Source organism: Strongylocentrotus purpuratus, unplaced genomic scaffold (genome assembly GCF_000002235.5).
Source record: "Strongylocentrotus purpuratus isolate Spur 01 unplaced genomic scaffold, Spur_5.0 spur5_contig_861, whole genome shotgun sequence".
In the NCBI taxonomy this organism is placed as follows: domain Eukaryota; kingdom Metazoa; phylum Echinodermata; class Echinoidea; order Camarodonta; family Strongylocentrotidae; genus Strongylocentrotus; species Strongylocentrotus purpuratus.
The window spans coordinates 1,925,495-1,951,841 of NW_022145570.1; the positions used below are offsets into that span (position 1 = coordinate 1,925,495).

The 26,347-nt window shown below is 37.0% G+C and overlaps 1 protein-coding gene across 2 annotated transcripts; it reads right to left on the reverse strand.

Annotated features, from left to right (window-relative positions):
* Nucleotides 1-789: 789 nt before the first annotated feature.
* Nucleotides 790-25,624, reverse strand: LOC762898 (fibropellin-1-like). Of its 2 annotated transcripts, XM_011685935.2 has the most exons (28): nt 25,317-25,624; nt 21,033-21,167; nt 19,582-19,917; nt 18,894-19,007; nt 18,155-18,268; nt 17,553-17,666; nt 17,175-17,288; nt 16,186-16,302; nt 15,389-15,502; nt 14,426-14,539; nt 13,852-13,965; nt 12,443-12,556; nt 11,002-11,115; nt 10,173-10,286; nt 9,681-9,794; nt 9,223-9,336; nt 8,580-8,693; nt 8,297-8,410; nt 7,674-7,787; nt 7,140-7,253; nt 6,266-6,379; nt 5,604-5,717; nt 4,714-4,827; nt 3,733-3,855; nt 3,123-3,236; nt 2,245-2,373; nt 1,595-1,793; nt 791-907 (listed from the first exon to the last, which is right to left on the reverse strand). In XM_011685935.2, exons 1-28 carry the CDS (start codon nt 25,393-25,395, stop codon nt 847-849), a joined length of 3,459 nt encoding a protein of 1,152 aa, XP_011684237.1. In that variant the 5' UTR covers nt 25,396-25,624; the 3' UTR covers nt 791-846. The 2 variants fall into 2 exon arrangements, with proteins under 2 accessions (XP_011684238.1, XP_011684237.1); XM_011685936.2 differs by lacking the exons at nt 9,223-9,336; nt 9,681-9,794; nt 10,173-10,286 and having other exon boundaries at nt 790-907.
* Between the last annotated feature and the right edge of the window lie 723 nt (nt 25,625-26,347).

Genomic DNA, 26,347 nt, shown 5'->3' on the forward strand with positions numbered 1-26,347 from the left:
TAAGCAATTTTAGAGCAATTTTAGAAATTGTTGCTGATAATACATATAATAACCTCCCAACTTCTAAGTTTATTATTTATATATAGAATCTTAGAAGTCGTATTTAATCGGTCTACCCCACATTATTACAGAACAAAAAAAGTACTGATACGAGTATTTGCACAAGCTTTTCTTTTTACAACATTCTCGTACATCTGTTACCATAATGAAATTGCAGCATCAAGCTGTATCATTAAAAAACAACAACTTTGTATCATTATGCCGTTGAGCTGACAGAGACATTGCGATAGTGGGTTATGCACTGTAAAGATCCTTTGTCTGACGCTAACTATAAAATATTAGGCTTCGAAAATAGAAGGGTGTTTTTAGAAATCTCTCTTGATTTGATAATAATATAATAGCTATATTGCGCACCCATCCATCCCTTGGGATGTACAAGGCGCCTATAAAGTAATATTATAACGCTGGCTTTAGCCCAGCTACCATAAGGCGGTAAAAGCATTCAATAAATAAATCCCAGCCAAATATCCATCTGCTACACCTGTGTCGAGAGTGGAAAATTCAGATAAATGTCTTGCCAAAGGACATAAGTGCCGCGGCGGGACTCGAACCGCGAACCATGTGATCAACAGTCTGGTGACGTAACCACTAGACCACGACATATCTACTTCTACTTTATATATTACGAGACATAAACACCAATTCAAATGTGACTGAGCAATACAAAACTACACAAGTGCAACAACTGCTCCACTGCCGTAACCATATATGTTATCATACTTATAGCACATAAATGAAATGTATGTCGATATGCATGGTTCTACATGCACGAAGCAAGAGAGGGGGTTACGGTTTCCTTGCTGGTGCCATACTTTGTTTATACCTCGTCCATCTATCTTGCCCGACTCTGAGAGTTTGAAAAAATGGGAGAAATAATATTGGAGAACATTAGTTTGATTATTCAATCTGATTTTAATGTTAAACTCCTAGATATAATATTGGAATAGCTACCAAAGTTTTGCTATCAATATTTCTATTTTTGATACTAATACTTCTACCACCACTGATACTACTACTACTACTACTACTACTACTACTACTACTACTGCTACTACTACTGCTACTACTACTACTACTACTGCTACTACTACTACTACTACTACTGCTACTACTACTGCTACTACTACTACTACTACTACTACTACTACTACTGCTACTACTACTGCTACTACTACTACTACTACTACTACTACTGCTACTACTACTGCTACTACTACTACTACTACTATATTACTACTACTACTACTATTACTTCTATTACTACTACTACTACTACTACTACTACTACAATTATTGATATCGCCATGTCGTCGTCATCATCATCACCATCATCATATCGATGATGATGATGTTGATGATGGTAATAACAACAACAATGATAATAATACTGATTATAAAAATGATTACGATAATAATAATGATAATGATGATGATGATGGTGATGATACTATTACTACTACTACTTATAATGATAATGTAACATTAATAACAATGATAATAATAATGATAATCTTTCTGCCCCTTCGATAATTACCCAAATGATTTCTTTACGTCTTCACAGCCATTCGTTCTCTTACACGAAGTCCACATCGTAAAAAGGATTTCTTCACCCCCGCACAGCGCACACTGGCCAGTCCACGTGGTTACCTTCTTACCTCCATCTTCAGAGAGCGTAAAACCGAAGGTGGTATAATGATAGCGACGTGATGCGTAGCCTATGAGGTGGCCTAGAGCTGGAAAATGGAACAAAATATGATCGCAAAGGCTTTCCAGAAATTTGTGTTTTGTATTTATTAACATTTATTTTCTTCTCAACAGTATAATATGAAACACAATGTATATATACATGATATATGTAACAATTATTTCAACATAGAGTACACAGTAAATAATTCAGATACGGAAGGAGGCGAAAGCCCGGAAAGCATAGCTTAAGTTGGGAACGCCCATAATAAATTATCACAGTTACCGAGAGAATATTATAGACATTATTGTGAAATCAACGTTAAGCAAATGAAAATGATATTGTTCATTAATTATTGAAACGCGTGAACATTGCAATCAGATCCTCTAAAACAAGTCTCCTGCTCATGCGCATAGTAATATAATTATGTACAGGAATATCTATGAGATTCGTAACAATGTTTTAAAAAAGAAAGTGGAAAGCAAGAGAGAAATACTCACGCCCTTGACCAGTAGAGTTGGCGAGATCGGTAATGTAATCCCCAAGGATCAGTCCGGTTGAAGTTAGGTCAATGTCTACACGATCGTTACATTCATTGTACCAGTCACCCGAAAGGTCACAGAACCCAACTAAAATCGAAAAAGGTAAAAGTGAAGAGCTGGTAAGAATAAACCGCAGTTATGAAACCTGAAGGGAAAGTATGTCAGGCAAACAGTATACGAGCTAACACAACAGAAATTGTATGATAATAGCACGATTGTAAACACTTTCGCCAAATCTAACTATTAAAGCAATGTCAGTAGCCTTGTGCGTCATGGTTTGATAAAATGGTGAACGGGACAATGACAAATTTCATAATCAGAGCAGTGAATCATAAAGGAAATGCATTCGTTTACTTAAATTGGCCCTAATGCGATTTCGAGAGTATTTGCGATCGTGTGAAATGTATATTTGAGAAAGTGGTCAATGTTTAGCAAAGTTACGTAAATGTGACGTCGTCACTATTGAATGAATTAATATTTATCTTTATACAGCTATCAGCATGAACACACACTGCAAAATTTATGCTTTTTAAAAGTGAATTTTTAATAGCCAAACATTTCGTTATAATCATCTTCTCTTTTACATCAAATATGCCAAGCTTACCAACGGTGTAGCTGAAGATTCCAAGTAGTACATCATATTAGACCAACAGCCATCGGGACCGATCGATAAAACCGTTTTGGTCAACGTTCAATTTTTTTCTAAAGACCCACGAGACGGATATTTTGGTCTCGTTGGCTGTCGGTCTCTTGGGTTGTATATGCCTAGGGTGGGTCAAGATTATGTTGTTATATATTTAATAGATCCTGATCTTGAACGGGATGATAATCCGTACCTGTTCGACAATTCCTACCGGAGTACCCTTGTCTGCACTTGCATTGGTATACACCGACTCCTTCTACACAAGTGCCACCATTTTGACAGGGTAGACTGCTACATTCGTTGATATCTGAAATACAAGAAACAAGTTACACGTAAACGAGCCTAGGTTTATGAGGAGAAATGCATGAAAATATATCACAATTTTACATCTTTGTGGAAAAAATTATTGCATTTTGTTTTCGTTGAAATAATCGTATGTTGTGGATTTAATCAGCCGGTATGTCTCCATAATCATCATCATCATTATCATCATCATCATCATCATCATCGCTACTATCATCATCATCGTTATCATTATCATTATCGCTATCATCATCATCATCAAGTTGGAACAACCTCACAACAGTTATTTTGAGAGTAACTCCTTTGCACACATCGAGAGGGTAAGTTTATATTATTATTACGCCTTTTCATTCCACTATTCACTAGGTAATGTCATCCTAATTCTACTTCCTTTTAAAAAAAAATCTTTAAAAAGCGTTTCTTCAAACCCTCGCTGTTAGCGGTAAATATTTAAAGGAAGGAAAAGTGAAACAAAGTACAGTGTATATGCATGTACATACCGATTTCACATCGATCTCCAAAATATCCAACAGGACACTCGCAAATGTAGTCAGTAGAACCTTGAACTAGGCTCACACATGTGCCTCCGTTAGAACATGACCAGGGTCTACAGACATCGGAAACTACACAGAGAAGAAACAATGATCAGATTCTTTAAAAAGAACTTTTCGGATATAGGGTCGTTCAGATAATTATGAAGCGGTAAACTGCCGCACAAAACCGCTGCGTTTTTTTAAACGTGTAAATGAATAGTACATTTAAATGCGCGCAGCGAAGCTCTCACGAGTATTCACTGAGCTCTGTTTTATACGATGCAGAAGTGTGAAGCGTATACTTTACGTCATCATGAAACAAACCGCCGCGGTTATTCAGCGTCACTTTCAAAACAAGGCTTTAGACAGTGAAATCATATAGGATGTAAATCTTTAGAAGCCTTAAGAGCAGTTAGACATCGTAATTACACACCCTAAAATGACAAATATCACTCATTTGAGCTGCCACTAAACAAATGTTTCGATAATCCAATTACAAATTTGTAGAATCCTCAAGAGTAGTTACATATCCTCACGTGAGTCTCTATTAAGACAAGGGTTACCAAGGGTGACTACACAACTTGAAATAACATTACAAAGATGGAGGACCTCCCCTATTTAGGACTAATATAATGTATACCTCTCCTTAGGATTATTTCCCTGATGCACAATTTACAACGTACATTCCTAACCCATTGCCTGCTGGAACCGGGCGGTTTCTGCAAATGCAGAAATTTAGTAGTCAACCGGTTAAGCAAACAAGGAAACCAATTTTCACCGGCCCCAAAGTTTTTTGTTTTGTTTTATTTTGTTTCCAATGTGACTAAGGCTACTATCTTACTTTACAAGTTATAACAGAAGATAGATAGGGTGCTTCCCCTTCCCCCACCTACCCTCACATCTCACCTTATATCAATATCTGTCTATAGTGTGAGCAAAGTTTCTTACCAGAGGCACAGTTTTCCCCGTAGTATCCCTGAGAGCAGTTACACGTATAACCATTGACTTCATCCTCACAGGCTCCTCCATTGAGACAAGGGCTACTTTCACATTCGTTCACATCTGAAATGAAGAAAATATTGTAAATATTGTGAAAATTAGAGAATAAAAGTAAAGGAGCTAATACTCAAAAATCGGGAAAATTAGCAGTAAGTTGCATAAAAGTCCTACTGAATGATTGGTTTTGTAAAGTACATTGGAATAGTCTAATGTGGTGGTAAAGTTTGTATTGTGCTTCGGAAAACTTCGGAAAGTAGAACAAGTTTCAAATAAATAAATCATTATTTGTCAATTGCACGGAATCATTTATTTATTTTCAATTTTTTCTATGTAATAATAGTAATGTGTATTGGAGTGGCGTATGCATAAGCAATAATATTTAGTGGTTAGAAAGAACAATTTAATTAGCAACAACATGTTTAAAATAATGTTGTATTATAGCTTGTACTTGTAAAATGGTTCAGAGACACATTACAGGTTGTAATCACGGAATCATCGTCATACCAAAGGCCGAAAGCGAGGGGATTAAAATATTAAAACAAACTTTTGAGTGATGATAATGATGATGGGGAGAAGGAGGAGAAACACGAGGGCGAGGAGGACCGGGGAGGATGAGGAGGAGGAGGAGGAGGAGGAGGAAGATGATGGGGGGGGGGGGGGGGGGGGAGGGGGAAATAAGTGGTAATCAAGAAAGGGATGATACTATCATGGTAAGTAGGCAAACGACGATAATGATGATGACGACGATGATGATGAAGACGATGGCGAAAAAGATGATGATGGTTTCAGGGGTCACGATGATTATCATGATACGAACATGCAACTTTGTAAAGTCTCACCTGTTTCACAGTTTGATCCAGTATAACCAAGGGCGCAGTCACAACGATATCCGTTGATTAAGTCCGTGCATACACCACCATACAAACATGTGATACTCTGACATACCTCGATGTCTAAAAATAAAAAACAAAACAAATGGAATTCTTGTTAAGGGAATTGTTGTACAGTTGAGGGAAAATACACCATCTAATTGTAAACCCATACATCTGATTTGTTGTAAAGAAGGATTAAACAGTCCAACATAGGCAAACTCCATGGTTGTCTATATATTTTCGTTGTTCCTGTGTATAAGGAACACAATATTAGGCATGTAATAAGGGGGAGGGAGGGGGCATTGGCCGAATGATAGCGAGATGTCTGTCTGAATATCGGGGCTTTTGAGAACGTTTCATCTTGTCTTATGAACTGTCATATGACTTAAAGAAGGTCCGCAAGCTAGATCATCGTTTACGTGGGCTAACACCTTTTCGGTGCGGCCTGTCGAACAGCTGTGCTGCATCAGAACTGCATCCCAGGGGAGAGGAGATGGTAACGTTGATCGTCATCGGAGTAGGAGTTTTCATCTTTTGTACTTATATGTGAGAGTTTTGTTTTATAAGTATCCTATACTAGACTTGGTAATTATCTTTAAACAATCAATTTGATATTACAAATTATCCACCTGATGCACAATGCGTTCCTGTATAACCTGCAGAGCAATTGCAAGTATATCCATTGACTTCATCGGTACACGCGGCGCCATTCTGACACGGGTTGCTTTCACACTCGTTGATATCTGAAATTAATTCAAAATACTTAAATCCAGTTAAAATGTGATATAAGAATGCGTGTCACCGTATTGCACAATGTCCCAAAAGCCATAAAACAGCAGTCATATCAATAATTATAATTATAATAGTTAATAATTATTATCCTTGCTTATATAGCGCCTAGCACTTACTTTATCAGAAATCTCTAAGCACTCTACAATAATGCAGCATAATTACCCTGGCTTTAGCAGTGCAGCTGCTACGCGCGCTGCGTTTCAAGAAATAAATTTCTACCAGGTATCCATTTACTTCACCTGGGTGGAGTGTGGCAAATGTAGATCAATGTCTTGCCAAAGGACATTAGTGCGGCGGCGGGACTCGAACCGCGGACCTTGTGATCGACAGTCCGGCGACGTATCCACTCGACCACAACACCTCTACGCATTAGGCCGGTGTTTTGTTGTTGATTTTCATATGAATTAAAAAAATATTTTAAACACATTACATCGGGTGAATATAAAATCTTTCTTCGTGAAGCTCATGGTAGGGAAATAAAACAGGTAGTTAGAGAAGTTCCATTTTTTTTTCATTAGGAATTCTATTTACCTGCTTCAAATAATATCTTTTATGAAAATATTATGTTTAATTCACCAAATTTCGCGAGGTCAAAGGAGTCTTAGATGAGTTTAGAATTTTCCGAAGATCATATGAGTACATAAAGACAAATGCAATCTTATTCATTTCACATCATTAAATAATTTCATTTCAAAATCAAGCGACCTTCACCTTCATCACATGAGGATCCTGTATAACCTGGTGCGCATGTGCAGGTGAATCCACCAATCCCGTCAAAGCAGGTTGCTCCATTTTGACAAGGTTTCGGTAAACAGTCGTCTATATCTGAAAATTAATAATTAAAAAAAAATCAGTCAGTATCCAACTTTGTTTCTGAAATTAAATTTGACTCATTCTATTTCCGACGCACTTAACAAGTACCATATTCATATTTGATTATACATATATAGGCCTATATGTTCCTCCTATTCGTCACCCACATTTGTTTTAATCATTGAAATGAAGATGAAATCTGTTGACTCATCCAAAGGATAAAATATTTAGTGAGGAAACAATGTACATATGTAAATGATACGTTTTGACTCTGTCATTTAGGGTAAACAATGGGTTGCCCTAACATGCCTGTTAGTTGATTTTGAAAATGATGTTATGGCTACGTATATCTGCCAGTTACACCTTGGTAGGCATTCATACACGCAGAACTTAAATTCATACTTTACTTGAAATATTGAGTCCCTATCTTACTAGATTCACAATTCGATCCGTTAAAACCAACCAGGCAGTCACATCGATATGCATTGATTTCATCTATACACATTGCTCCGTTTTCACACGGGTTAATGGCGCATTCGTTGATATCTGAAAAGAAATGAAGCAGCACGGGGCACACAAAGATATAAATGAATTTACAGTATTATAATGATAAAGCAAAAAGAAAAAAAACGCAACTGTTGCTATAATGACCTAACTTGTAGAATCTGAACATGACCAAAAAAAGTATCGACATGTCTCTGATATATCTTTATCTTTATCCATGATAACTGAACGAATAAAGCATATCTGTACTAGTTTGGCCAGGAGGGATTATACCACACTGTCACACAGCGAGGTCACTGACAGGTGGCTATCTCATCAACTCAGCTCTCAATAACATAATAAATAAAGGATCATGGGGGACAAACATGCACCGAGAGGGAAATTTTCTATAAAGAGGGAGCAAGTAGCTACAAGTAGTACAATGGGCTTTTAAGTAGAATAAATTTATGAATTAGAAAACAGAAGAGAATAATCATAGAATAGACTCCTAATGAACCTCGTATTGATTTCACTAATTGCGAGTAAAACGAAAAGTGTCTGAAATTTCTTACTCGATTCACAGTCTGATCCGTTATAACCTGGCAGGCAATCGCATTGATATCCGTTGATTTCATCTGCACACGTGCCTCCATTCTGACAGGGGTTCGATGCACACTCATCGACGTCTATAAAACAAACAATAACATACCAGTCACACAAAGCAAGTGGATAAAACGATTGCTTTGTTCTGAAGATTAATGGAAGTAAAACTACATTCTTTACGTTATCAACATTTTGAAATGAATTTTGGCCGCTTGAATCAGTTAATATTTTCTTAATTCATTAAATTCTTACTTGATGCACACTCTGCTCCAGTGAAACCTGGTGAACATTGACAGTTGTAACCGTTAATTTCATCCATACAGTTTCCTCCATTTTGACACGGGGTACTTGCACATTCATTGATATCTGAAATAGATGGAAAATCGAATTACTACGTATATCAACTCGAATTACTGCGTATAACTACTCGAATTACTACGTATAACTACTCGAATTACTACGTATATCAACTCGAATTACTACGTATATCAACTCGAATTACTACGTATATCAACTCGAATTACTACGCATATCAACTCGAAAGTGAAATTCGAAGCAAAATCTAAAAAGTGGAGACGGCCTAACATTCTGTCAACTACACGGCAAAGACTCTTTACAGAACTAGTATGGGGATGATCTCCTTTAGAATGCTGGTAGAAAAAAGCCTTTGCATAATTATGTTAAACTTTGCTACCACCTTTTCCGAAACATAGGGTTGCTGGATCATAGCAAATTTTCAACAAAACAAAAAGTCATTAGAAATTACTAATAGAAACACACAGTCCACATCTTTAAGCTACCGTCTACAGTAACTGTATGTGTAATAGCATAACGCTGGCGGTCATTTTTAAAAGCGTGAAGATGTAAATGTATTTTCCTTTGTCTAAAATCCTACCTGAAGCGCAATTTGATCCTGTATATCCTGGAGAGCAGGCGCATTGATATCCATTGATTCCATCCGTACAAGTACCACCATTCTGGCAAGGGTTCGAGGAACACTCATCGATATCTAGTGACAAATAACAAAATATGAATTACAAAAAGCACAATCTCAAAACCTTTAAGAAATCAACCTATGTCAAAAGCCTTGTACATCACTTTTTGGAATATGCTAACATAATAGTAACATGTTACATAATCCGACTATGAACTTCTTAAGGCAATACAACATGGTTTCCAAATTTGCCTTAAGTTGATTTCTCTAAGTCTTTGCGGTCATGTAAAAATGAGTGATTTGTGATATAGATCAATGAAAGTAAATATTAAAATGCCAGACATTACTGTAGTATCACAGAAAAAACAAAACAGGTCAGCTTACATCGGCTAACATTTAAATATTTGATAAATTCTTACTTGATGCACATTCTGCTCCATTGTAACCCGGTGTGCAATCACAGTTGTAGCCGTTGATTTCATCCGTACACGTACCATCATTTTGGCAAGGGTTTGATGCACACTCATCGATATCTGGAGATAATCAACAAATTATGAATTATAAAAAAAAGCATGATCGCAAATACATTCAAGAAATGAACCTAAGGCAATGTATAGCCTGGTGCACAACCCATTATAACGAAATGTAATAATATCCGACAACCCATTATAACGACATGTTATAATAACCGACTATGATTTCGTAAGGCAATACAAAGAGGTATTCAAATTGGCCTTGATTTGATTTATCCAAGTCTTTGCGGTCATGCAAAATTAAGTGATTTGTTATATAGATCAATGAAAGTAAATACTTAATGCCAGGCATTACTGCAGCATCACGAGAGAACTTAAAATAAAAACACGTCAGATGCTTTCATCGGCGAACATTTTAATATTTTGTTAAATTCTTACTTGATGCACATTCTGTTCCAGTGTAACCCGGTGAGCAGTCACAGTTGTAGCCGTTGATTTCATCCATACAGTTTCCTCCATTTTGACACGGGTTACTTGCACATTCATTGATATCTGAAATAGATGGAAAACATGATTACTCTGTTGCAAACCAGGTAATTGAAAAAAGAGTGGAACTGGCCTTTTCTGACACCACACGTGTTCTAACACTTTGCACCTGTGTTCCTGAAAGCCCCTCTGCACTACTTTTGCATGGAGGGATTAGACCTCCCTGCAAGGTCACTGGCAGTTGGTTATCTTATCAAATCAGCTCTAAATTAACAAGGGCATCATGGGGATCAACGGGTCACGCTAAGGCGTTGTTGGCTGTATAGAGGGGGCAAGTAGCTATAAGTAGTGCAGTTGGGCTTTAATGGGAATGTTTTGCTTTTATAATCGCGGTAGTTTAAATCTTCTAAATGTGTGTTGTTCCTTTGATGAAACAGAAGCATGTCAGAACACAGCGAAATAACCTTCAAATGAAAAAAGAGATAGAGTCAATGTCTATACTATCTTGAATGAATCCCATTTGCATTTTCTTTTTTAAAGTGGAAGAGTGTCTTATCTATATTTGTTCTACCATCAGCTTATTGGGAGGGGCTCACAAGCGAGGTTATTTTCCTTTCGTGCTTCGTGAGCATTAGCTGATGGTTTCATTTTCCCTCTCTTTCTCTCTCTCTCTCTCTTGTTATTGTGTGTCGCTTCCTTAAATTTTGGTTATTATGATACTCATGTTCGTCCTTGTAAAAGAAATAAACTATAAAATATAAATAATAATTTGTATAACTACCTGAAGCGCAATCTGATCCTGTATATCCTGGAGAGCAGGTGCACTGATACCCATTGATTACATCCGCACAAGTACCGCCATTCTGACAGGGGTTCGATGCACATTCATCAATATCTGAAATAAGAATTGCAAAGAAATCGAAATGGAGATTAGAAAACAAAAAACAAGTTATTCGTAATCACGTTCATTACCATAAATAAATCTAGGGTAGATTCTAATCCAATCCAATCCGAGACTTTGTATAGTGTCAGTATTTAGTTGCCTAACCAAAGGCGATGATGAGACTGAAAAGCTACTGTATACTGGGAAAGACTGGGGTAGTGGTTAGTGGTAAACAATGTGGAATAGGTACGTCTTTAGCTGGGTGTTGTGGATAGTGGATAGAAGTTTACATACCATAGCTGCAGGAGCGGTGAATGATCTATCGCCAAACAGAGACAATTTTTGATGACTCTCAATCAGTTACTTACCTTCTGATCGCTAATTCGCTCGAGGATTATATAGGGGTAAGTATGTCCGAAATATACACTGGGGCAAATCCATGCATTGCATACCATGTTAATACAATAATGTTTTATCTATTCTTTTTTTTTACAGGAAGCCATTGCATTGCAGTAAGTGTTAGGGGTTATGCGGTTATACTATCAATAACTTGGATTGCAACATCTTGACGGCAATTCATCAAATTTTGAGCCAGACGGGCTTTAACTCTTATACTTTAAAAACAATGTAACGCCCTTTTGGTTTTGAACAGACATAGTGTTTAATAAAGCTTTCGGTCGATATTAAGAACCACAACGCATTTAAACTTAAACTGAAAAGAACGATACTTGCCATTTATTGATTTATTGAAATACATAATTGATTCATATATTTTGTTAGCATGTAACATTATTATTATTGTATTGTATTGTATCTGTTTGTTTTTATGTTTTGGGTTGCTCGTTTACAAGTTTTTAACTTATTTTAGCAATCCCGGTATTTATAATGATTTCATTTGTAATGATTTCATTTTGATGTTTTTATCTTTTGCCGAATAAATGTGAATTTGAATTGAATTGAATTGATTAAAGACGCATCGTAGTTGGCTCTCATTTGGAATTCAAGGCCATTCGGATGTTTACCCAATCATAGGTGTGGTCAAACGCCAAGATTAGCCTTCATTGTTATGACCAACAGGCCTTAGGTAATGCTCAGCATTATCCACAAATCGCCCCACATTGAGAAGTCAAACGAAGACTCTTCGAGGACTGGGGGGGGGGGGGGGGTTAATTCTTGATGGGACTACGGGTTCACTGTTCACAGCAGGACTCGTACACCCATTAATAGTTTTTCCACCAAGTCTGATGTCAGCGAAAGATGACTTAATGCACATGGAAACTAGCTACGATCTTTCTTTAACATCGTGTGCTAACATCTTGTCAATGGAATTTATTCTTACTTGATGTACACTCAGATCCATTATACCCGGGTGAGCATACACAGAGATATCCATTGACTACATCTGTACAACTACCACCATTTTGGCACGGATTACTCTTACATTCGTCGATATCTGAAATATGAAAAGGAAGGAGGATGAAAATACAAATGTGAAAATAACCAAAATCATAAATTGATTCGTTTTAAACTGATACATTTATTATGATTATGTCACGGCATATCGGATCGCGAAGTAAAGAACATTAACATGTTTTCCATTGTTTAGATTATGTATGAATATATTCTCAAGTAAACAATCCATCGGTAGGATTGTTCAAAATAGAACATTCATCGATGAACAAAAAGAATGTCGTAAAGACCAGTTTGTAGATAGCGCGTGGTAAAAAAATGACCCCAAATATCCAAATGTCTTTCAATCATGGAGAAGCCACTTTGCGCATTTGAGAATAATCAATTCTAAAGACCAGCTCAATTGAAAAAAATTGGTCCCATCTGCGTTGGTGTATGAATGAATAATGATTACTAATTTGCATGAACACGTATCAAATATTTGTCTCGGTGGGTTTTGCAATTTTGTATAAATGACCTTTATTTACATATTGGCTTTTCATTGGATACTAATGGCGGGAAATTGCAGTGAAGAAAACGAATACGGTGAGCTACTTGATTCGAGTTTCCATGACAAATGTTTCCACGCGCAACGTTTTACTCCTTTTTTTGGCGAATTTGAGGCTGAATAGAACAGTTGATCTTCCTTTTTCTGACATTTGCATTAAACAACGTTACGTTAATGATGTTATGTTGAAATCGAGAAATCTAACTTGATTGACAGTTTATCCCACTGTAACCAAGGAGCATGTGCACTAATATCTGTTGATTTCATCCTAACAGGTCGCCCATTCATACACGGTTTACCCGGATGACATGAACATAGTTTGCGTACATAAAGACACGTGCTATCTTATTCATTCCACATCATTAAAACCATATCCGGACACCTACCCCTGGACATCCACCCGGATAACCACCCATAGTCAACTACAACCTAGGACAACTACCCCTCGGACAACTACCCACAGACAACTATCCCCTAGGACATCTCCCCCCGGACAACTACCCCCACACAACTACCCCCGACGACAAATACCCCTGGACAACAACCAACCGGACAACTACCCCCTAGGATAGTTGTCCGGGGGTAGGTGTCATAGAGGATGGTTGTCGTAGGGGGTAGTTGTCTGGGGGTAGTTGTAGGGGGAGTAGTTGTCCGCGGGTAGTTGTCTGGTGGGTAGTTGTCCTAGGGGGTAGTTGTCCTAGGGAATAGGTGACTGGGGGTGGTTATCTGGGGGTGGATATCCAGGGGATATGTGTCAAAACAATTTTATTTCAAAATCAAGCGTTCTTCACCTTCATCACATGAGGGACCTGTATAACCTGGTGCGCATGTGCAGGTGAATCCACCAATCCCATCGATACAGGTTGCTCCATTTTGACAAGGGTTCGGTAAACAGTCATCTATATCTGAAAAATGTAATTAATAAAAAAAGAATCAGTATCCATCTTTGTTTCTGAAATAAATTATGACTTATCCTATTTCTGACGCACTCAACAACTGCCACAATTTTTTTTTGTAAAATCACTTTTGGGATAGTACACCCTTATCAGCACAAGTGTTGCTTTCCATAGGTGTCCACTTCCTCGGAAGAGTCCCATACATATGATATCATGTTCCTCTTGTTCTACTAAAATTGTTTTCCTTCTAATTATTCAATTTAAGAGGACATCTGTTTGCTCACCCTAAGTCTAAAATTATTATTGGGGAAACAATGTAAATATGTCAGATATATACGTTCTGTTAGTTGATTTTGAAATGATGCTATGGCTACGTGTATCTGTCAGTTACGCCTTGGTTTGAATTTAGGCCTTCATGCATGTAGTAGTTAAATTAATACTTTACTTGAAATATTGAGTCTTATCTTACTAGATTCGCAATTCGTTCCGTTGAAACCAACCCGGCAGTCACATCGATATCCATTGATTTCATCTATACAAATTGCTCCATTTTGACACGGGGTACTTGCACATTCGTTGATATCTATAGTAAATGGAAAAAATCGAATTACTACGTATAACGACTCGAAAGTAAAATTATAAACAAAATCTAAAATATGGAGAGGGCCTTACATTTCGTCACCAACACGACAAAGACTATTTGCAAAATCAGTATGGGGTATGATTTCCTTTACAATGCAGGTGAGAAAAGTCTTCGTGTTTGCTTAAACTGTGCTACCCTACTATCTTACTCAGAAACATCGGGCTGCTAGATTATAACAAATTTTCAACAATTAAAAAAAAAGAAGAAATTACTAATAGAAACACGCGGCCCACATCTTTAAACTACAGTATATGTGTAATAGCTTAGTGTTGGCCATTTGCAAATGTGTCGTTATAATCAAACAGTCAAGCTATAGCAATGTCGATAGCCAAGTAGACTACCTTTTGAGTTGTGCGAACATTACAGTAACATGTTACCTAATTCGACTGGTATGGTAATTTCTTAAAATTATAAGCATGGTATTCAAATTGATTCCGAAAAATCCCGTGCAACTAAATAACAGAAAAGATGAATTAAATTCAAACAGATATATTTTTAAAATAATCAGGTGCCCTTTGGGATCGTGAATATTAGGGTGGGGAAGGACACGTACACAAAATTAAGGGGGAATATAATTTGTAATGCAAAATATGACCAATATTGTCATCATACAGTTACCAACTTGTTAATACGATGAATCGGTAGGCTTCTCTAAGCTTAATTCAAGATCATTAAGTTAAAAACATACCCTACATCAGACAAATCTTAGATTATACCTCTTTATTAAATAGTAGTGGAGCCTAATGAGCTTGTGTATCTATGATAATGAAATGAATTTGTAATTTTTACTAAATTGGCAGGTTGTCCCGTTGAAACCAGGAGAGCAGTCACACAAGAATCCGTTGATTTCATCCGCACATGCTCCTCCATTTTGACAAGGGTTGCTGGCACATTCATTGATATCTGAGATTAAGGCATGGTGTGAACGACCAAGATAAATTGTTAACTTAAAAGTCAGATTTCAGATCTGAAAATATTACGGGCAAATCAAAAACAGCGTTTCATGATATTTCACATGTCACCCTCAAGCAGTGTAACCTTTGCCTTATCTTTGGGCTCTTTTCTCGTTTATCTACAGGTAATCTGTCTATAAAGACCACCCAAGGGAGACAAGAAAAAGCGGTTGTTATAGGCAGGTGGTCTTAATGTACAGGTTCGTTCAGTACATGGTTCAACAACAAATATTTTCAAGGGAAATATATATTGTGGGCACTAAAGCAGGTTTGTTGACTTTGACTTTATTTCTATATAATTCATGACATATGAATACATTCCCTCAACTAGGGCAAACTGATCTTTAACTACATTTGTGTTTCTTAGAGTTTCTTTTCAGTACAGTGAATGTTAGGTCAGAGTTCATTCACATAGGATACAGACATTTGAATATACTGGACAATACTTCACAAGTTAGCACGTAAGCGAATCCAGATGGAAGGATATATATCGGAATTGCTTAATAAATAGCAGGAGGGTGATATGTGCTAACCATAAAGAAGCCGTGAATTTTGTTGAGGATCAACAAATTAAGATTAGTTGAGGTTTGATTCGTCTATATTTGTTGAGATTAATCAATTTGATATCCATACCTTCTCGGCAGGTTGGACCAGAATATCCAGGAGCACAGGAGCACGTGTAGGCGTTCAGGCCAACTTCTCTACAAGTGCCTCCATTCTTACAAGGATTGCTAGCACATTCCTGGATGTCTAGAAATTCAAAAAGATTAAATTACATTTTCATTTTCATTTCATTTTATTTCTTTTATTTTAATTTCTAAAAATAAAATATAACAATATATCATGTTGACCTGTGCAGGGCTTGTTCCTAATTATATTAAACAAATTCACAATAAATACATGTACAACATGCCTTGAATCATAAAAAAATAACAATACGTACATAACGTATATGATGTAAAAGAAATTTCATAGTTTGATAATCTATTTAACATCTACAAATGTTTGAAAATGCAGGGCCGACATGGAAGCCAAAGGCTTGTGAATAATTGAAGGCCCCTAAATGTGAAAACATGACCTCGTTGGACTTTTTAAAGAATACCTGTGATTACTTATCTCGTATTTAAACAGCGTCTGGTAGAGACGTAAGTTTTCTTAGATTTGCTGTATGTTTTTTTTCTTCAGAAAGTGTCGGGTAAACTGCACCCGAGACTTTTGCGACAAGAGAGTGTATTTTAACTCAACCTGACCCATCTGGAATTAGGGCTTGATTATTCACAAAAGTTCATTTAACCCAGTTTAAGGGGGGGGGGGGGGTTCACCAAGATCCCAAGTCGAACTTAACTCGGACTTAACAATTATGGAGAGCGATTTGTAGCCTTAAAATAAAATATATACAAAAGCAAAAATTTAAGTATTTTAGACTTTTCATAAATTCCACATTAAGAACATGAAATCTTCTTGATAATAGAAAATATGAACGACTTGAATCAACTTTTTATGCCTTTTAAAATAACTTTTACAAAAAAAAATCAAAGATGCTAGCGGCTTTCCATAATTGTTAGGTCCGACTTAGAGATAAGTTCAACTTAGGATCTTTGGGAAACACCCCCCAGACTTACCTATTTCACATATGGATCCCGTCAATCCAAGATCGCAGATACACAGAAAACTATCAACCTTATCTGAGCAACGGCCGCCGTTCAAACAAGGATTAGAGTTGCATTCATTAATATCTATGGTGAACAAAAACAAATAATATTATTATTATTTTCATTTATTATATTATTATTATCATTATTAAGATTATCATTGCCATCACAGTCAACATTTGTATCATCATCATAATCATTATTATCTTCATTGTTATCACATCCGTTATCACATTATCATTATCATTAACGTCGTCATGATCATCATTATCGATATCATTGCGATTATAATCAATTTCTGTCATCATGATCATCATCATCATCATGATCATCATCGTCGTATTTTACCTTCTTCACATTCGATTCCGGTGTAACCTGGTGCGCATATGCAGGAGAATCCAGCAATCCCGTCGATACAAGTAGCGCCATTTTTACATGGGTTTGGTGAACATTCATCTATATCTGAATATACGATATGTTGTGTTTGTGTTGTTAGTACACGTTACGACTCAATGTATATATTTGAATACAAATTATTTCAATTCAATTCATTTATTTCCACAGATTCATAAAAGAAAATATAAATTACAATCAAATATAAAAGCATTACAACAAAAGATGAACCTGCAGAGGGGGTGATCAAAAACCACAGAGGTCTATATCATTCTTTTAAAGTCACAACCACGTATAATGAAAAAAAAAAACATATCTAAAAACAATGTGTAGTACAAGTCGGAAAAACTGGAAATAAACTCTGGCCCGACATTGCAATCTTGAAGCTCTTTGAAATGTTATACAAAAAATGAAATCACAAAATTTGTTGACTTTGAAAGGCCTGAAAGTTGTTGAAGCAGCCCCAAAGTACCTAGGAAAATGGGTCTGGTCTGTTTGAGGAATCAAATGAACCACACCTAAACAAAATTTTGTTCTTGAAAGATTATTTCACTCACTTATTTCACAGAAGGTGCCGAAGAATCCATCAATACAGATACAGGTGAATCCATTGATCATGTCTTCACAAACGCCGCCATTGATGCAGTCTACAACCTCACACTCGTCGATATCTGTAAAGTAATACAAAAGAACAAATTCAACAATGAATTATCTTGCTTTTGTGACCAGTAGCGGAATCATAATGATACTTTGCCCTGAGAGCTGGGGCCACAGGTATAACAATACTTTTTTTAAAATCAAATTTGCCAGAATTTTGATTATGTCACTAATATCTCCGACAAGCAACAACAAAAATCAGATGTTCTCATTTGTGCCATGTAGGGGCACAAGGGGAGATTTGTTTCATGATGGATATTAGAGATATTGCTGTAATGATCTGGACGGGCAAAACTCGAATTCAACCCCCCCCCCTCCCCCTCCCCCTTCCCCTTCCCCCCACACACACCAATCCCTGAGATCCGCCACTGGTTTTAGTGACTGGTATCGCCTTAAAAATCACCCCTAAACCCATGAGTAACAGTGTTATAATTGGCGTTTGTGTATTTCCACAGCTATCACATATTAGTGAGTATTATTATTTGGATTTCTCATTTCCTGAAATCAATGTCAGAAATTAATATTTTACAGTTTAAGGTATAACTTTTAATACCAGTGAAAAGTTCCTCTCATCCCAACCTTCTTCATTTATTGTGTTCGAACATAAATGAGGGTTATTATTATATTTTAATTTTGTACCTGTAGTGCAATTTTTGTCAGTCCAGCCATCTGAGCAACTGCAATTATAGTCATACTCTTGATCAGTGCAGGTTCCATTGTTATTGCACGGGGTGTCTCTGCAGTTGTCTCTATCTGGAAATAACGATTTGTGCAAAACATCCATCACCACAATGAAAAGCATAGATTATTGCATGAAATGTCCATCACCACAATGACAGAAATAAATGATTGCCTAATATTAATCATTAGGTTTACAAATCATACATAAAAGCGGATATTGCCTAAAAATGTGCGTGTTTTACTTAAGCGTTTTTTGTTCTAATAATAATCTTTATAAGTGCAGAAGTACGTGTTCTTTCATAAAGTTGACAACTCTCAGGAGCAGTCCTATATTCCGTCCATACAAGAGGGTTTATATGGCAATTACAGTCAATTATCACCGCATATTACACACCCTCACACATTTTAATCAGGGGAAAATTGTCATGTGGGGTATGATACGAACAGGGGCTGTTGTCCAAGGGTATTTTTCAGGGTGAGTTATCTGAAGCGACAGTCTAGGAGCAGTTGCAGAATCCAAAAGAAGAATACAGTCTATATCTGCATTTCTTGGGGGTTTTTTAGGGGGCGGGAGAGGTATGTATATGTAGTTGCATATAATGGGGTTTTGATAATTAGATTTCAATCTAAGCTTAGTAATATGTACCTGAATCATATGTGATGTTAAATCCTCTGAAGCTCGTATCTCGATCCGAGGTGAAATAGATCCACGCTTGATCAGAGCTTACTGTGAAAGCGTCCCCTGACGATTGAACGGCTCCTTCGCCATTCACATCAACAGTCGATCCTGGACCAATGATGACATTATCACTGCTCCCAGGAGTGGTTTCGATCTCCAGATCATTGACGTAAAATGTGATGTCCAACGCACCAAGCACCCTGACGAGGTAAACGCACTCCTGGAGGTTGGGGTAGTCAGCGGGATAGGAGGGACTGAGAATCTCTCCAGTGGTGTCGGAAAATGTCTCACCGCAAGTTGATTCTGAAGCCAGAACGAAAAATGTGACTTCCAAATTCAGTTTCATATGTGACTTTTAAGCTCAGTTTCCAAGTTTAAGGCTTTCGTTTTCATGAAATATTGCCATCACTGAAATCATATTTACCGAGTTGAAGACGAGGTCATGATTTTAATAAGGGAAATATACAATTGTATCTCCCGAAAGATGAGCCAGTCAATAATATTATTTTTACCTATTCCTTTGTGAATATGAGCAATATGTGAACTTTCATTGCATGGTGAAATTACCTCGCATAGTTATTAAATATAAATGTGAGTCAGTCCTGGCCTTGTAGCTATTCAGAAAGTTAATTGTCTTGAACAAAACAAATATTTTGTACAATTCTAAGGGACATTTTGCTGAGGTGACCTCTCTCCTACCTCGCCTGGAAAAAAACATTCTAATGCGATGATCTCTTTATTTCGTTTAAATGACTTTAGATCAGTTGCATTGTCGGTTTTAGTAACTTTAAAATCTGTTTATACAATATACCTCTGCCTAATAATCTGATGTAGAGTGACAATTCTTTAACCTTCATGGAAATAATGAAATGAATAAAGCCTCGTTCATATTATGACGCGGCCAAACTGCGGACTTTTATTTCTTTTAATGAATCAAAAAAGTATAATACGCGTCTCACTTCTGAATCTCTTAAACGGAACTTATGGAAAACGCGGAGGAACTATGTTGCCATTCATTTACTGCTTTTTTTCGGCGGTTAATGGCGGTTAACCACGGCATATCTTAACACGCCTTAAAGATATACTGTATATTTTCACAATGAAAATATGTTATTATATTATATCTATTTTACTGTGATTATTAAGACACTTTTAAATGTTTTATGAAAATAATGTTCATATCATATTTATTCTTGGGAACCTACAAAAACAAGCTATGCTTCCAGTCGGTTCCTGTTTCATTCCATAATTTTGAACTTACTTTGTCAACTATAAACAATTGATATATGAAATGGAATGAAATCAATTAATCAATCAATCAAATTGAATCAATTAGGAAACTGGTCTTAGAAATGTAATTTCAGATAAGGAACGTAACACTAGATAATAAATAGTACATAAGAGGATAAAATACTCACGAGTCGACTGATCACAGGTAGATCCCTGATAGAAGGTTGGACTGTCCCCTCTGCTCTGAGAGCACAGGCATAAGAACCGACCCCCTCCTGACACACAGGTAGACGGGGGAACACAAGGGCCACTATCACAAGGATCTGATCATCGGTAGGAGGATAATGAAAAAATGATTAAAGAAACATTCCCCCCCCCTTTTTTTTAGGTAGCAGACATCATAGCAAAAAACAATAACATGAATGGGATGATGAATTTGTTAAAATCATACTGATGAATTTCATAATATTAATGTGGTGGTGGTGGTAGTAATGGTAGTGGTTTAATGATGACAGGGATGGTGACAATGATGAAGGTTATAAATATAATGATGGTGGTCCTATGGATGACGGTAAGGTGATGTTGATGGTGATGATTTGGATGACGTTGATGATGACGATAATGATGATGACGATGACGATGATGATGATGATGGCGGTAATAATGACGGCATTAATGATTATACTAGTGGTGATGATGATAACAAATAAAGATGTTGACGGCGACGAGGATGTGGATGATGATGACGGTGAAAATGGTAATAATGGTAATGATAATGATGATGACGAGGATAACAATTGAAGACTGAGGTTGTGATGATCGTTGATAATATCAACCTTAATGATGACGTAAACAGTACGCAACAAATCAGAAGGATGGACTTAGCAATGTTAGAACTCTTGAGAAGAAAAGACCGTTCAAATATTTGATTATATATTGGGTTATTCGATTTATTTCTTGCTGATGTGAATTCCAGACAGGCTTATTCATGTTATATACTATACTGCCTGTTATAATATGCATGGTAGTTTTGTTTCCCTTCAGTACACATAATAGCTTCTATCAGGCAATCACTCCTCTTATAACTTGTACTCGCCAGCTCTAACGCATTTATCATTGACGCTATTATGAACCAATCATGGAAACGACTATGGTGAATGAGTTAATGTTTGCAATCGTTTCACCGTATCGTTAAGAGCAACATTTATTTACTTTTCTTTGAAAATGTTTAATGTTTCGTTTGCAGTAGTGCATCGGTGTGGGTTTTGAAAAAAATATGTTTAACTCATATAATAATGATATGGTCCTATTTGCACAGACTAGGCTCATTGTTATTACTGTTTTTCATGAGGGCCATGCAATCAGTATTTCCCCCATTACTGCCAGCTACCTAATTCATACATCTAAGTCGAGAGATACTAATGTGCTTTGTAAACACATAGACCAAGGATGAAAGCACCGAGGAGGGATCGAACCTGGGACTTTTAGAATGACAGGAATGAGCATAATTATGATTTCAAATTTTGAAATATACTATACTAATTACCAAACTAACCAACAAAAACCAAAGTACAATTCATTCATCTTCATATATTCACCCGATGTAAATTAATGAAAAATAGATTTTTAAATAAAGCGGCCCCTGACTCATAGCCGTGATGTGTATGTGTTTGAAAGCCTACCAAAAGGTCAGGCAAATAAATGTTAAAAGATGATGACTTTTTGGGCCTTGCGAACTAGATTCCTTAAGGACAGTTACCTCTGCAACCTAACAGGGGGTCACCTTGCCCCAACGTTCCTTAGTGTTCACACAATGCACTCTCAAGCCCCCCTTCCCCTCCCGGCCCCCTGCCCCCCCCCCCTCAACTTTCAATTTTCATTCCGGGCGCCGCCAGTGACAGAAAACTTTGGGGAATTTGGGGAGTGCGGGTACAATAAACTTCTTTAAATACACCTGCATGCCCTCAGTCTTTTGTATTCTATTTGGAGGTCACTGCTGGATTTGCATGGTATGGCATCCATAGAAACTAGATGTGGCTTTTGTGATCCCCTTTTTGTGAATGAAATGAATGGGTAACCTTCAGTGCCTTATCATGAAAGAACTTTAAATAGATAGCTGTGGGAAAAGAACAAATTTGTTTAACTTCTAGCCAGGTTTTACACCTGTAATCGTAGGGGTAATAAGCTCGACTACAAGTCAAGTGCACCGGGGCATAATATTTCTGTAGTTTACACAGCATTTATTTTTTGTCTTTGTGGTGCGCTTGAAGTATTTCAAATATTGATTTAATATATTCTTCTTCTAAAGAATGACTATTATTTTTGTATCAAATTTGCAACAATTAAGATTGATGAGTACATCGTGTGAATAGTTGAAAGGAATTTACATAGTATTAACAATTTCTTAAACATTTACCATAATGATAGACCTAAGAATAATTACATAATCCCGTAGATGGGCAGAGTATTTCAAGGGGAAATTAACTTTGTGTGGCCACACAACTGACGCCAAAATATGTCCTCTTATAGCTTTTTAAAGCTTTTTCAAAAGCACTGGTTTAGACTTTGGCGAAGGAGGACGGTAAAGTCTATTTTGGGGAGAGGGCTCACCCATGGAGAATGTGTGATAAAATAATGCTAGAAACAAAATTACCTTCCTTGGAAATATTTAACCTCGTACCATCAGACTTCTTAAAGTATCAAATCGTATTCCTATATTCATCATCAAATCGTTCACCGAATGTCCGCGAGACCGATGGTTCATAAAAGTGGCGGATTTTAGGGGGTACAACCAGATTGTGTCCCCCTTAAACTCCTTTTTCACACATTCCTGAATGAGCCACCGGTCCATGAGAGCGACAATTTATTCGTTTGTTCATCACGTTCATGGGTCGTTGATCTCTTATAGGCTGTCGGCCTCCACTGTTTCGTCAAACTTCTGACAACTTTTTTGAGGGTTCACCTGGGCTAACGGTATCGGGTCGGTCAACTGGGTTTCCCTACTTCCTGAGATAGTTATGGAACTAGCAGACCATATTTTAATCTCTTTATTAACGTATATACCCCCATGCTGTTATCGAGGTAAAAAGCCAGACTGTATCGCCAAGAGCTACATATCTCGAGATATGACCGTGAAATATGTTTGCTTTCATGATCCAATGACTGTCGAGCACGCTTTCTGCTTGTTACCTTTTCCAAACACAACCACAACCAGAAATCAGTGAGGGAAATCTTTAGAAACCCACTTGTGATGATCTATGTATTGTGTGCCTGTGGCCACCTGTGTTGTATATCATTGCAGAAAATATTTTCTGGTGATAAAGTAATGATTACACCTGTCATACATGTTACTTGTAGTATATTGTTAACATAGCCGAGGCTTTGATTACTATAATGAGCCATACATAATGAGATGGCGGGGAAGGCAAAGCTTGTTCCGATATTCCCCAATATTTAACCCCAGAAAAAGCTTCAAGACGCCCAAGATCTGTTGTGATACTTCCAAAAATAACTTTGGTCCTTAAACTTATGCGAAAATAGTTGTATTGTCATCGTTTTAGAAGAACAAAAAAATTGCTGGATATTGCGTTTTGTCCAAGTTGACACATGTAATAAAAACAAGGAGTAGATAGACAAGCCTACATCTTATTGCAAGAAAGTGACAATTTTGTTGAGAGTCAAGTAGACCGATAACTCACGTGATTGACGGCCCGACCACTAGACCGACACTATCTTTGGCGTTTCTAAGGGCTCAATAGACCGACGGTTCACGAGACGGACATTTTCTATCTTCCATTATCGGTTGATTATGCTTTTCTTTGTTTTTTCGTTCCCATGGGGTATTGATCTAGTGCGTTGTCGGCCTATTGGGCTTGTGGCTTTCTGAACGCTTTTTCAAAGTCGGTCTCCTGTGCTGTTAGTCTACCGAAATGGCCCCGATAGAGAATTATCTCTTTAAACCGATGTATATTACATAAATACATGTAGATTACTTGTCAACCACTTTTGAAAATGTACGAACATTGCAATGACGTATTACATAACTCAAACATGACTTCTATGAGATCATATTATGAAAGGCTATAATTGTGATTGTCTTGGAGTTGATTTCTTCGGTAGTATGACAAAAAGATCCTTGCTGCTTGAATGTTGGTACTTTCAAAGTTCTTAAGGGATGGGGCTGCAGCCTCTCCCCAGCCACTCCCAAACCCACACCTTACGCATATGCCTATCATTAACAATAATTGTTGCTATTGTTATGGAAAATGAAGGCTAGTAATAGAAGTTGCAGCCGAAAGTCAGCAAACCATTGAACAAACAAAGAAAATCTTAAGTATCAATATAGGTCATGGAAATGCAATAGTTCGAAATATGTCTTTCAAATGACAACGCCAAAACAGTAAACATAGCGTTCTCCTCTAAATATGAACTATAACTATAATTTTCAATGTAAATTCTACAATATAACGAACCTTGTGCTGTAACTGCGCAAATCAGGAAGAGAGATATAGATATTCCACAAGCTATATGCAGAACACTTTTAGAAGCCATCACAAGGAGGGGCTGTCAAATAAATCCTCGACAAGTCATTCGTGCTTTCTATATCTCCATAATATCCATGAGTGTTCTTATTTGATTGATAACCGGGCAGAGTTTAGAAAAAGACAACAAGCGAGATCCAGAAACGATTCGCCAGCTCACCCCCTGCAAAATCAAGTTCAGTCCATGATCGGGTATATATACAGAGTAACAGAGAAGCAGTCCTGACTCATTACAAAAGAACTCCACTCATGCAGTCATAATGCTTTGTGTCGTACGGTGGGTCCTATGAATGGGTCTGAGTGAGATGTGCAAACTTGTCAAGAAGGAAATATGTTGACATTTGATAAAATATAATACAGAAAATATTCGACGATTGTCATTGGCTTGGATAGAATGCGAACGGATTTATTTATATTACGAGCAGCGGTTGAATGAGAATAAACTTACCTGCCTTCGTGTACAAACTACACGTGTGCGCTGATATCGAAAATAGTATACTTCATGTTTGTTTTGGCGCCCAATTTCACTTTCCACCTGCTTTACATAATAAAGGGCTACATTTTTATTTTTCAGAAAACCTATTACAATCAATGCTATAACACGTATTTTGATTACACTTCATTATACACACACGTTCATGTATCATATCAGATCACCAATGTAACTGCTAACTTTCTTATGTAAATGGAAATGTTTTGCCCCTAAATTCTTTGAATTGATCAGTACCGGGGGATCAGTATAACTTCAATATATAAGAGCACATCCCTCGGACATGATTTAAAGCGATAAGTTGGTATAATGGTTACTTAGTTGTCTGAAATAAATACATATTCCTACAGTTTAGAGAGTGAGATATTGTAGAGCAGACAAAACGACATTTGAAATGTATAAATACATTAGGAAAGTCACCTAAAAGAAAGACTCATGGGAGTGTCGATTGATGGAAATGTGACAATGCGAG

Excerpts from the sequence above, each read along its gene's own strand:
- LOC762898 (XM_011685935.2), bottom strand. The coding sequence starts at position 25,395 with ATGGCTTCTAAAAGTGTTCTGCATATAGCTTGTGGAATATCTATATCT. Across the intron at positions 17,667-18,154 it reads CGGCACCTTCTGTGAAATAA|ATATAGATGAATGTTCACCA; the intron begins GTGAGTGAAATA and ends TCGTATATTCAG. Across the intron at positions 10,287-11,001 it reads AGGATCAGATTGCGCTTCAG|ATATCAATGAATGTGCAAGT; the intron begins GTAGTTATACAA and ends CATCTATTTCAG.